Raw genomic sequence first — 13,598 nt, 5'->3', positions numbered from 1 at the left:
ACGCCGCCCCCCGGCGCCCGAGTAGTCAGTTACTCGAAAAAAGCGATGCTCGATTGCGAAATCGCCCTAAACGAGTACGTTCGCTCATCTCTAGTAGTAAACATTAGACTAGGTAGAAATAGTCTTTTCCCAGTGTTATTTTAGCCTATTTTATTTATTACTTTTTGCATTTATTGCTTCCCGATTCTATATTATATCTCATCTAGTCTATATAAAAGGACATATCACTTCTTGAGGGACCCGTCTTGAGTGTAATCTTGCTTTCCTTCAATATGCTCTTCTTATCTATGCTTTTCCTTGCACAGTTCCCAGAGCAGTGTGGTGCAGCAACCATTAGAGGCAATTAATTTTTATGATCTCTGTATGTCAGTCCTGTAACAAGTGAAGTTCAATCAAATTGCTAAGGAGCAATAGGAGCTCAAATTGAGTCACTGGGCTAGATGACAGCTACATCAAAGCCGGGGTGCTGAGATTCCCATGTTAACAGTTTGTTTGCATGCAGTTCTGAGAGTGTTTCTCCAAGGCTCATGGCTGGAGAAAGGTGCGACATTCTACAGTTCTTTAAGGTATTTTGATTTAACGTGAAAGGAATGTTTTTTACTTATTGTGTGAGGTTGATTATTTTCGTTAGTAAGGTGGGTAATACGTGAGTACTAGAGACACAAGTAAAGTAGAGATAACTTCATTGCCAATACTTCTGATGAATGATGTGGTTGGAGCTATGGCATTAGTTCTGACTACGGGAAAGCTAAGTCCATCGAACTGTTGGCCCATTTACAGGACCTGCTTGAAATTTTGTGTTATACAGGGTGCGTTCAAAAAGATGGAATCAGCACTACATCTCAGTAAATAACAGTAGCGTACTTGAATAGGAAGGCATGGAGACGCTACCTGATGGTATGGCCCAAGGGCCCTTGGGGTTCCGGATCATGGACTTCAATTTTGTGTTGTTGCCGCTGTAATACATAGAGAGTAAAACCCAATCACAAAGTTGAAGAGTAGCATGTGGGAAGCAGAAGTCCACTTTCCGCGTCTGTCTAGGCCCCGTGAGCAATGCGCTGAAGTGTGCTAGTTCTAGTGTGGCTTCTTCAATAAGAGGATCAGCAGAGGGATGCCAGGAGTTGGTCCCCCACCAACCAATTTAATATTGATGACCAAATCCTAAGGATAGGTCATCAATATAAAACATTCCTTAAATGGGAAATGAGCAGCATCCTCCCCTGGCCGAAATGGCTGTTTGTCAGGAGTCTTGGGAGTAGTGATACCCCTATAAGTAATTGATACATTGAATCAACCGACTACACCTATAGAATGGGGAAGCATTGCTTATTCTCAAGCTTATTTTGTTAAAAAGAGTGATTAATTCATCCTTGTAAAAATGAGTTTTAAACTTTTCTCGTGTGGCATGGAAATTCTGACCGAGCGGGCCCGGCCATCACGGCTGTTGGAGTAGGTTGTCCTCCAAGGACTATTGGAATCTCCTCCATGCGTCCAGAGATCACGGCCCGGCACATGCGCAGTTCATTTAGCCCTTCAGTGACAAATTCGAAGTACTATTATGTACCGGGCTACAATCTCCAGACAGGTGTGAGATCTCAGTAGCCCTGTGGATGATATCTGGTATGTCATCCAAACCACGCTGGCAGCGAGGGGCAGTGTTATGGGACCTACTCCAGCAGATGAGAAGTTCTGGCTCACCCATTCTCCAGGTACAACTGAATAGCGTTTTTAACAAAATAAGTTTGAGAATGAACAATACTTCCAAGTTATATAGGTGAAGTTGGTTTAAACGTCTCAGAAGCAATGACACATTCCCCTTAAAGTAACTCTCCAGTTTTGGGCCAAAATCTGTCCCTAGAGAGTATATAACTTGCCGGCATTCTTCTCTGCCAATGTCCCTTCAACCCACCGGTACAGATTCCTGTTTTCAGCTGTCCAAGATGGCCACTGCAATTTACTAACTACCTGAAGCATATTCTGCCCTGCTCTCTGACTGGCCAAAGTTGATCATGTGAGCAGTGTTGGCCAATCAGACAGCAGGTATACTGCATTAGTAGTCTGTAAGGCTTAGGTAGTCTGAAGATTGTGTCGGCCATCTTGAACAGCTGAAAATGGTTCCCAGAACCAGTGGATCAGAGGATAAGCAGAGAGCCAACAGCAGGTAATATAACTGTCCCCTTTGAGTCCAGAAACCAGATGGTCACTTTAATTTGCTTTAAAGTTCCTGATAGTTTCGAAAATCAAGTCTTCGAGATGTTTTTAGCTATAAGCTCCAAAGTTCTTCGCAGCCCTTCTTGACCTGCAATTGTGTCAGTTTCCCATAAAATTGCAGACTTTTAACCTTGGTAACAGAGCTTACATTCTAGATATCGGTATCTGGAATGAACCGGCCACGCAGACAACCAGGATTTGATATCACAAAAAGAAAACTCTTCCTGTAAGTCGTGCAGCCCTCATCCGGGAAACTCTTGGGTTTTCAATGTTATTTCCTGCCAGTTTGTGGTTATCAAGACTAAGGGCAACTCCAGTATACAAGTGTGATAGACAGATATAGCAGAGCTGACATTTTCATTGAGCTGGAGATGCATTAAAATATCCAAAAAAAGGGAAATTCCAGGAAAAGCAAAGTTTTATATATTCTTTATATAGTTACATAGGTTGAAAAAAGACATTTGTCCATCTAGTTCAATCTTTCACAGCTGTTTGATTCGGACTAAAGCAAGAAAAACAGGACAATTGTGCCTACTAGGCGATTAGAAATTATTCGGGAACCCTTCATATCCCATTATGAAAATGTCTTATTGGGCTTTTAGGGGTAGACTGTATGATAAGGGGCATGGCCAGATATTTGCGTTCTTGTGGCACTGTCAGACCTCCTTCACGCAGGTCACATCACGTTAAAAAATCGTGGGCAGCGTTGCATTGCCGCGATCTAATTCCAAAAGGAATTAGCGTTTTCTCATCCATTCACATGGTTGCATCGCATGAAGAGGACGCTGCAGCGGCGGTCGGCAGAATGGCTCTATTTAGCTTTAATAGCTAAAAAGAGCCAGCTGTCTTCTTCAATGAGCGCTGGGGCAGTAAACTCCCTCCCCTCTCTTTTTTTCAGCTCCCATAAGAATCTATGGGAGCTCCCTGCGATTTACGTCAAAAGATAGGTCATGGCCTATTTTTTGAGGTTGCGAGGAATAATCGAGACTGAAAATCACCAGCGATTTGGCAATTGTTTTTCTCGCGGCTAATGATCACCCATGTAAATTAATGCATTGGATTGCTTTACATGGTCGGAATTTCCCGGCGACCTTTTCTCACGGCTAGTAGCTGCAAAAGAACGCCTGTCTGAATGAGGCCTTAAAGAGGTTTTCTGGCCTTTTAATTTATTGATGACCGATCCTCAGGGTAGGTCATGAATAGTTGTTAGCTGGGGTCCACCACTTGGGAGCCCAGCTGATCAGTAAATCAGGCGTCTGCTATCAGCACTACAACACACAAGGGTACAGAGTGGAAGCAGTTAGCATCGACCCCTATGTAGTGGCTGGTGCTCATAGTTACAGGAGCAGATCACACTGAAATCCATGATCAGCAGATAGTCTGGAATCCTGAACAGTGGACTCCAGCCGATCAACTATTGATGACCTATCCTGAGGTTAGCTCATATATGGTATTTGCCCATAAAAACCCTTTAAGGCCCCCCCATATACATTAGTGAAAAGTCGTCTGAACCCACCAATTTGGGTGGAACCTTCTGACTTTTCCCGGACTTTCCTAGGGAAAGAAAACTTAGGCACGTTGAATTCCTACACCCGATCCAGCAGAGGAGTCTGGCTGCTATGAAAACACATGAATGCTCAGGCGACCCAAATGTTCATGTTTATAATGGAGTCTGGAGAAATAGTTGTTGGGAGAAGATGCTTTGAAGGTGTATGGGCAGTTTGGGAAGGGAAGAGAAAGGGACTCATTTGTATAGTGCCAACTCATTCCGCAGCGCTTTTAAGTAATTTGCATGGAAAAGTAAAGGTGGTTACTCCTTTTTCCAACCTCGAAAGGATGAAGGCTGAGCGGACCTTGAGCCAGCTACCTGAACCACGCGGGGATTGAATCTGCAACCTGCAGGTTGTGAGCGAGAGCTTAGGTCAGCATACTGCTGCCTTAGCTCTCTGTGCCAGTTGGGCACCTTTACCCACATTATTAGTGTAGAGCTGATTGATATATGCTGCAAATGCTAGGGAGCCATGAAGGAAGATGGCAGTAGTATCGTTGGCAGTCGTATTAAGGGTGTTATCCCCGAATCAACCTTTATCACCTCTCAGGTGCTAAAAGTCATTGGTGGGATCACACTTCTGAGAACTCAGTTGATCAGACCTTTATTACCTATCCTATGGATACCTGATAAAAGCATTTGTGGTACAACCTCTAGAAGGGCCCATTCACACGGGTATATTTACTGTCCGTATTACGGCCATATTTATTTACGGCCATAATGCGAACAGGATACAACACCATTAATTTGTATTGTATTCAGATAAGCGGTTTTGTTTTTGCAGACCAATCCAAAAAAAACGCAGCACGTCCTATTCTCGTCCATATTTACGGAAATACGAAGTTTTCTGCGTAGCAAATGTGGTATGCGTATTCACTGCGCTTTTTCTTGCATATTCCCAGGAGACAATGGACAGAAAATGTGACATGAATTGAGCCTTCTTGCACGCATGAAAAACGCAGTGAATACGGATGCAATTGAGATGTCAAAAAAAACGTGCCCACTCATCAAAAACGCAAGCAGCATGCCCATACACACAGTCAATACGGATACAATACAGACTAAGGCTAGTTTCACACAGAAGATCGTGAGAAAAGCGCAGCAAAATCATGTCTTTTTCCCCGAGACTTTTGCGCGGCGGTGCTGCTTTTTCTTGCAAAGTCATCGCTGCCTCTCGTGATTTTATCGCGTGCTTTTGCAGCAATTTTGTTTATGAAATTAATAGGACTTTCTAATGTTAAAGTCGCAAAAGTATGTTTGTTGCGTTGTAATGCGATAAAAAGAAGGCTCCATAGGGAAACATGGGAGATAAGAAAACGCACGTCGCAGAAGGATAGAGCATGGCGCGGATGTTTGCTCTGAATTTGCCGCTACTTTTCACTGATACGATATTGAGAGAACAAAAAATATGCTATATCTTCCTGCAATTCGCGATTTTTTTATCTACCACATTTCCCAATGGAGGCTTCTTTCTCTCAAACGTACGTTGCGATGCGATTTTACTATAGATGAGCGAGCATTGCCTTTAGCGAGTATCTCCCCCGCTCGAGACTGAAGTTTCGGGTGCCGGCAGCGGGCAGGGAGCTGTGGGGGAGAGCGGGGAGGAACGGAGGGGAGATCTCTCTCTCCCTCTCTCCCCCCCCCCCGCTCCCTCCTGCTGACAGCCGCTACTCACCGCTCCCCCGCGCCGGCACCCAAACCTTCTGTTTCGAGCGGGGAAGATACTCGCTAAAGGCAATGTTCTCTCGAGCAATTGCCTTTAGCGAGTATACTCGCTCATCTCTAGATTTTACATTAGAAACTCCCATTGACTCTTGCGTTAAAAAAATCACCCGATTTTATTGCAGGGCGGCAGTGATGCAATGCAAGATTATTGTCCAAAAATGCATCGCTACTGCTCAAAAATGCGGGAACAAAGACGCCATTTTGACACGATTTTCTCATGGCAGAATCACGATCTATCCTTAAAGTAGCCTTAAAGAAATGTGCCCCAAAAATGCAGTGAAACAGTGCGCTTTTCACAAACTCAGCTCTACTCCATCTGACCAACCCACCTCCACTACATCTAAAAAAAAGATAACATTTCCGAAATACTAAATAACCCCCTAGTAATACATCCGACTCTGAATCCACAAATAAAAAAAAAAATCTTCAATTGCCAGAATCAAGGTGAAGTCTCTTCTAGCGCCTCCGATCTAGGCTTCTCACTCGAGCGCCGAAATTAAGCATATGGGTTAAGTGACTGTTACACACAATTTTGATAAACTGAGGTGGAATTCAACATTTCTTGCATGAATGGCTGTATAATGTGGCAATAGCTGTGAGAAAAAGAGGAACTCGGCATCTAAGACCGAACACAATGGAAATGCAATGAATCGGAATGGCTCACAGATCATAGCAGCATCAGAATTTCCAGCAAGGAAAATCTTTTCATGGTGAATTAAGTGGTGGAGGAAGAAAAATGGTGATGAAAAAAAAGGTAGGCGCAGATCACAAACGCTCGACTTAGGCCTCACTGCTAAAGATTTAAGAACCTTAGCGAACGCCGTGCGGAATAGAATGTGGAAAATTGAATTTACTCAACAATTAAGCATTGAATTAATCTACATCCCTGCTCAGTGTGCAAGGAGAAAGAGAGAGAGAGGAGGTGATGTGATATGGAAGAAAACCGAATAAATCATCCCAGCTCATTAAAACATAGTGAATATATCATGTTTGTGGTCTCCTGCAGTACAGGGGTCTTGCGGTCTATAGTCTTGCACCACCTTTCTTTGGAATTGGGCTCTAATCAGATTAATCAACACTTTTCCTTTTCTTTGTTTTTTGTTGAGGCTCCTCGCCCGCCCTATATTTTTAGCTTGTTATCTGCAGATTTTCTATTAATTACAAGTCGGATCCCCAGTAGTGAGGGACAACACAAATAGAATGAGAATGCCCTGGAGATGTCACTCCTAAGATCTGATGCATCCCAGAACTCCCACGGGTTCCTGCAGCCTCCCACAAGCCTTGCTGGTCTTTTGTTCAATTACAGTTAATGCAATAGTTTGCCATTTTCTTCTTCTAATTATATTTTCAAGTGGGATTTGTAGCACATAGAAAAACATCCTTTTACATGTTGAGGCACCAGGGCTTTGTGCCTGGCATTGTCTGTCCCCTGGGCGCTGTACCATTCTCTCTGCAGTGCTCTGAATAAACAAGTCTAAAAGCTGCAGTTGTACAAACTGAAAATTTATGCATTAACTGTTTGCATTCATAGCATGTGTTCCACATTACCCACTTACAGCATTCTTCTGGCATGTTGGAGACTGCATATTTGTTTAAAAAAAAAAAAAAAAAAGCGTTTCTCCCACAGTTCACACATCTTTTTACCAGTCACTGAATCACTAATACAATTGACAGTGTTTAGAATACCCTTGATAGTTGCCTGGGCTTTAGTGTGATTTTTTTTTTTTTGCTTTTGCTGGCATGGCATCCAAGAAAAAAAAGGCGTACTGAGAGATATATGTATAGAAAAAGACAACTTTGCAGTTGAGCGTGTTTACAATTAAAGGGATCCTAACCGTAAAGTCTACTCTTGTTTCATTGAGTATGGTCTGTCGCTCTCTGGTATCAGCCAGCATGCCTGTAGTATACCAGGAATTTTTCAGTACTTTATCTCGTGTTCTGAGGACCTCCAGAAACATTCACTTATGTGTGTGCAGGAGCTCGTTTTAGATCCTACATATTTGGGATCCATATCGCATGGGAATGGATGTGTCGGATGTGTTATGGTGCTAATGCACTGCAATGTGTATATATATATATATATATATATATATACATATATATATATACACACACACACACACACACACACACACATATATATATATATATATATATATATATATATATATATATATATATAGTGTGTGTGTGTGTACACTACCGGTCAAAGGTTTTAGACCAGCTTGATTTTTTTCCAGTTTTTATTGGTATTTACACAGTTTCATGTCTCAAATGTACTTAAAAAAAAAAAAACATAGAAGAAAATAACAAGTTAGGGGGTCAGATATCAGCAAATAGCGCCCATAGCAAGCTATGGGAAATCGATTCTTCCTTCACACTTGCGGAAACCAATGGCAGTTTCCACAAGCAGAGGAAAAATCGCAGCAGGCTCCATTTTTCTGCCGATTCCACGCGGACGGCTTCCATAAAAGTCAATGGAAGCCTTCCGATCTGCGGTCCTTTCACAATGACATTGAAAAGCAGTAGTTTCAAAAAGAAAAAAATCTGTACTGCGCTTGTCCGACGGCGAACCATGTGGATCATCCGCAGTACAGATGAAAACTGAAAATGACAGGTACGCGTGTCTGCCATTGCTCCCCAGGCCAGATTCCGCATGCGGAATCCGTCTCTGCAGTGTGCAGGAGCCTAAGGGCATGCGCAATACAGATTTTTTTTTCAAACTACTGCTTTTCCCGTGTCATCGCCTAGCAATGACGCTAAATTTGCAACCTTTCCGCAATGTTATTGCAGAAGAGCCGCACATAGGACAGCATCCATTGACTTTAAAGGGAAGCCGTCTGCACAGAATCCACAGAAAAATTGAACATTCAAACCACAATTGGTTTCTGCAAGTGTGGAGGAAGAATCGATTTCCCATGGCATGCTATAGGCGCTATTTGCTGCCGATCCGCAGTGCAGACGCCCACCGTGGATTCCGCAATAAATAGGAGCCCTAACATGAATAAAAATAATGGATTAACTTTAGAGATGAGCGAGCGTACTCGGAAAAGCACTACTCGCTCAAGTAATTTGCTTTATCCGAGTATCGCTGTGCTCGTCCCTGAAGATTCGGGGCGCTCCGCTGCTGACAGGTGAGTCACAGCGGGGAGCAGGGGAGAGCACGCGGGAGAGAGAGAGAGAAAGATCTCCCCTCCGTTCCTCCCCGCTCTCCCCTGCTGCTCCCCGCTCCGTGCCGGCACCCGAATCTTCAGGGACGAGCACAGCGATACTCGGATAAAGCAAATTACTCCAGCGAGTAGTGCTTTTCCGAGTACGCTCGCTCATCTCTAATTAACTTTATTTCACCGAATTAAATCTAGATTTTTGACTCCTCACAGTATCCAGCTCTAGATGATATAACAGCTTCACACAATCTAGCCATTCTTTTTACAATTGCATTCAGAAATGTCTTCCCAACATTGTTGCAGAAGTTCCCACAAAGGTGCTGCACTTCTAGGTTGATTTGCTTTCACCCTTCTGTCCAGTTCATCCCAAACAAGCTCAATGGGGTTTAAGTTTAGAGACTGTGCAGGTCATTCCATTCTTTGAAGCCTACCACCTTCTTCTTGTCTTGTCAAGTAGTTTTGACAGAACCTAGAAGTATGTCTTGGGACATTGTCTTTTTGTAATATGAACCCCTGACTAACTAGGTGTGCACCAGAGGGTATTGCATGGCATATAAAAATGCTGTGGCAGCCCTTTTTGTCCTGTGTGCCCTCACTCCATGCAAGTTGCCAACTCTAGATCCAGCAAAAGAGCTCTAGGCCATCATGCTTCCTCCTCCGCGTTTGAAAGTTGGTGTCACACAGACAGGTACCATCATTTTACCTACTCGACGGCGTACAAAATCCCTGTGTGATATACCAGAGATGTCAAATTTTGATTCCTCAGTCCATAAGATCTTCCTCCACTCTTCAGTAGTCCACTGGAGGTGCTGTTTGGCCCAGGGAAGTCTTTTTTTTTATTTGCAATCTCAGCAGTGTCTTTTGTTACTAATATTCTACCTGTCAAACCTGCAGATAGAAGTTTTTTCTTCGCAGTTGAAATAGAAACTTGTTTATTTTTTGCTGTATTAAGCTGTGCATGAAGATTTTGCGCTGTGAGGTGCCGATCATGCAAACTGTTGACTCTCAAAAACTTGTCATCTGATTTTGTAGTGTCCTTTGGTCTGTCAGACCTCTTCCTCTTAGAGTTTCCTCCAGTTTCCAAGTGCCTTTTGATGGTATAAGAAACTGTGCTGACTGCTACCTTGACTTTCTTGGCAATTTCTCTGTAGGACAGACCTATACTTCTAAATGTTATAATTGTCTGTTTGTCATCTTGGTTATTTGCATTTTTCTTTGCATTATGATAGCAATGTGCTCTGTCCTGGAGATCAGAACTGTCCAAAGCATGCCCTAGAGGGCTGTGATGCAGTCTGTTCAGACACTGGCTATTTAGAATCAAAGGGTTTAAAAGTAATCTACAAAAGTTGAGACACCGTTAGGAATAGTTTGCATCCTATTTCAAACCATAATTTGAAGAGCACCTGTCCTTGATATGTTCCTTGAAATAAGCTGTTGGCTAAAATCACAAATTCAGACTATTGTTAAGCTTCAGGTTAAAATTTTATAACCACGAGATGGAGCAAGGGGGAACACAACAATGCTACTATAGCATGTGGTAGTCAGTTTTTAGGAAACAAGCAGGGTGGGGGTAATTAAGGAGGTACAGGGGCAGGGAAAATACACTTTAAGCAAAAAGTGGAAACTTACAGGGCGGGGCAGGGGGCATGTTGTGGGGGTGGAGGACTAGATCAAGAGATTTGGAATGCTTCTTTGAATAGGTACATTTTTAAGCCACGTCTGAAGTTCCGTGCGTCAGTGATTGTCCGGATGTCTGGGGGTGGAGCATTCTAGAGGATCGGTACTGCTGTAGAGAAGTCCTGGAGGCGAGCATGTGAGGTTCATATTAGAGGAACGTTTAGTCTGAGTGTGTTAGTGGAAAAGAGCGCGCGGGTTGTGTGATGTATGGACAGGAGGGAGGTGATGTATGGTGGTGCGATGCCATGGAGAGCTTTGTGGGTGAGGGTGATGAGTTTGAATTTAGCTCGGTAATGGATGGGCAGCCAATGCAGCGACTGGCATAGTGCGGAGGCATCTGAGGAGCAGCTGGAAAAAAAGATGAGTCTAGCTGCTGCATTTAGCATGATTTGGGGAGGGGAGAGTCTGGTACAGGGAAGGCCAATGAGCAGCGAATTGCAGTAGTCGAGTCGGGAATGGATGAGGGCGACAACGAGTGTCTTTAGCGGGTCCGTGGTCAGGAATGGACGGATTTTAGCAATATTCCTGAGGTGCAAGTGGCATGTTCGGGCCAGGGATTGGATGTGGGGGGGTCAAGTAGAGGTAAGAATCCAGTGTGACCCCAAGACAGCGGCTTGCTGTCTGGGGGTAATGATGGTGCCAGATACTGATATGGAGATGTTGGAGGGAGGTTGGCTGGCAGAGAGCGAGAAGACGAGAAGGTCATTTTTTTTAGAGGTTAAGTCTAAGAAAGAGGGAGGACATAGTATTAGAGACATCAGACTGACATTTGGGGATGTTTTGGAGGAGCGCTGCAGAGATGTCACGGGAAGAGGTGTATAGCTGGGTATCGTCTGTGTAGAGGTGGTATTGGAGGCAAAATCAGCGAATGATTTGTCCAATTGGGGCTATGTAGATGGAGAAGAGGAGGGGGCCGAGGCCTGAGCCCTGGGGGACCCCAACAGCAAGGGGAAGTGAAGAGGAGGTAGAGCCAGCAAAGGAGACGCTGAATGAGCGGTCAGAGAGGATGGAGGAGAACCAGCAAAGAGCAGTTTCCTTTAGGCCGATAGAGTAAAGCACATACATACAGCCCCAGAACCAAGCTCGGAACACAAATACAGCACCAGAACCAAGGTCATAACATAAATACAGCCCATGGATTTAAATCAGTGCCTCATAACATCAGAAGGGAGTAAACAAATCCAGGGGTAGGATGATTCATGTAGCTGCTCCAATCACATGGAGGAAGAAGACCATCTGGCTGGTCAGTCCTAAAAGGATGATCGCCCCCAACCTACTTCCACCCGATAGCCCCTTACAAGCTAGGAACCAGTGAACCACAGGGGTTTCACGTAGCTAAAGTGACCATGTCCCTGGGAACTTCCCCTTTTTTTGCCTTCTCTCTAATCCAGCCCTGGTGACCTATAGCAGTAAATACTGTGTATAATCCACTTTTTAGCCTAAATTGCTTCTTTACACGAGGCCACGTCTGTATTTGATGACTGATAGATCCATCTGTAATGGATGGGAGCTGATACTAAGATACTTTATTATGCATGCAAGCTGCTACATTGTAAAAACCTATTGCTATATTTAGAAGCTATTACTAAAGGCTAATTAAAACTTTTCTAATGATAAAAGGAGGCTGGGGAGGAGTGTTCTCGTCAGGATTGTTGTTTTTTTTTTTCTTTGTAAGAATTTAATTTACAGCCAATTTTTCCTATCTGAATGTTACTTTCAAATTCACCCGGTGATAAGGACTAACATCTGTTTTCTGTTCAATAGTACAAGGAGGCTCTGCATGGGGCTGAGTGTACATAGACCATGTGAAGCCATTGTTGTTCCCCTCTTTTTTGTCCTCTTGCCTAGTCCATTCGCCACATACCATCCGGCAAACAGCTGACACATATCGGCTATTGTGGACCAGGCCTAATTGTGTCCCCGTCCTTAAAAAAAAAAAGCCCCCTTGTATGCTTGTCTGTGTGATGTATCAAAGGCTAAGACTATATAAATGCAGGAATCAAAGACCACTCTCATTTTTGCATTTGCAGAGTAACAGACTGTTACGCCAGAGGGTTTGATGCTGCTAAATATATAATCAGAATCTAGAAGCCGTTATTTGCCTTTTTTCTCCGGAATGTTTGTGTTTTCGATGGTAATTCAGCGAGCAATTATGAAAGATATCTGCGCAGTTTAGCTCAGTGAAAGAAACTAATGCAGATCCATTTGGCAGCTTTCCTTTAAATTTGCACATTAAATTGGTTCTTGTTAAATATATGCAAAAATGAAGATGTGGTTTGAAGCTTTGCCGTTTTTTTTTTTTTTTTTGTGTGTGTGCTTATCAACTTTCAATGTATTCCCCACACAGCCTTCCTGGAGCAGAGACCATGATGACACAGCGTCGACTCGTTCTGGGGGTACGCCAGGACCATCCAGTGGGGGGCATACGTCGCATAGTGGAGACAACAGCAGCGAACAAGGTAGGAAGATTGAATATAACATATGTGCAGACAGATGTAGTAGAGCTGATCTGGTTACTTTGTGCAGCCGGATAAGGGTGGATTAACTAAGACACGTGCGGGGTTTGGCATATGCAAAAATTGCATTAAAACGGCATTTGGAGCTAATTCAGGCTTCCTTCGCATTTTCTTTTTCGCACTATTAGTAAACTCGGACAGTATTTTAAGGTGTTTTTCAAACTTTTTTTTTTTGTGGCGTTCAGTGGACAGGCGGGTTTTCCAGGTTTTTTTTTTTCCTATAGAGAAGTCTATGGGAAGATGCTGGAAAAAAATGTCCTACGTAGAGTATGCTGCTTTGGAAAACACACGATGGACTCCAAAAAAATGCACCAAAAGTTAGTAAAAACAGCAAAAAAGAGCGCTGTTTGTAGTGCGTTTCGGAATTTCCCTTTTAAGCTACAGCTAGCACCTGGCTGCAGCATTTCTTGCCCCTCTAAAAGGCCCATAGAGGCGCATTGTTTTTGGTACACATACGATGTGTAAGGGCTAGAGATGAGCGAGCATACTCACTACGGACAATTACTTGATCGAGCATTGTCCTTAGCGAGTACCTCCCCGCTCGGAAGAAAAGGTTCGGCTGCGGTGAGAGGTGAGTTGCGGCAGTGAGCAGTAGGGAGCTCCGTTCCGTCCCGCTTCCCCCCGCCGCTCCCCGCCCACTGCCGGCAGCCGAACCTTTTCTCCCAAGCGGGCAGGTACTCGTTAAGGGCAATGCTCGATCAAGTAATTGTCCTTAGCGAGTATGCTCGCTCATCTCTAGTAAGGGCGGCTTCA

The 13,598-nt window shown here is 43.8% G+C and overlaps 1 protein-coding gene across 5 annotated transcripts in view; it reads left to right on the top strand.

The window, feature by feature from the left end:
- Positions 1–13,598, top strand: part of MEIS1 (Meis homeobox 1) — a 167,715-nt gene that overhangs the window by 29,335 nt on the left and 124,782 nt on the right. For all 5 annotated transcript variants that reach the window (XM_066595474.1, XM_066595473.1, XM_066595478.1 and 2 more), the window contains exon 7: positions 12,677–12,788. In XM_066595474.1, coding sequence (XP_066451571.1) covers positions 12,677–12,788 — 112 coding nt within the window. The remainder of the gene's footprint in view (positions 1–12,676; positions 12,789–13,598) is intronic.

Source organism: Eleutherodactylus coqui, chromosome 3 (genome assembly GCF_035609145.1).
Source record: "Eleutherodactylus coqui strain aEleCoq1 chromosome 3, aEleCoq1.hap1, whole genome shotgun sequence".
NCBI classification, from domain to species: domain Eukaryota; kingdom Metazoa; phylum Chordata; class Amphibia; order Anura; family Eleutherodactylidae; genus Eleutherodactylus; species Eleutherodactylus coqui.
The sequence above is the reverse complement of the archived record's forward strand: the minus strand, read 5'-3'. Positions and strand labels throughout refer to the sequence as shown.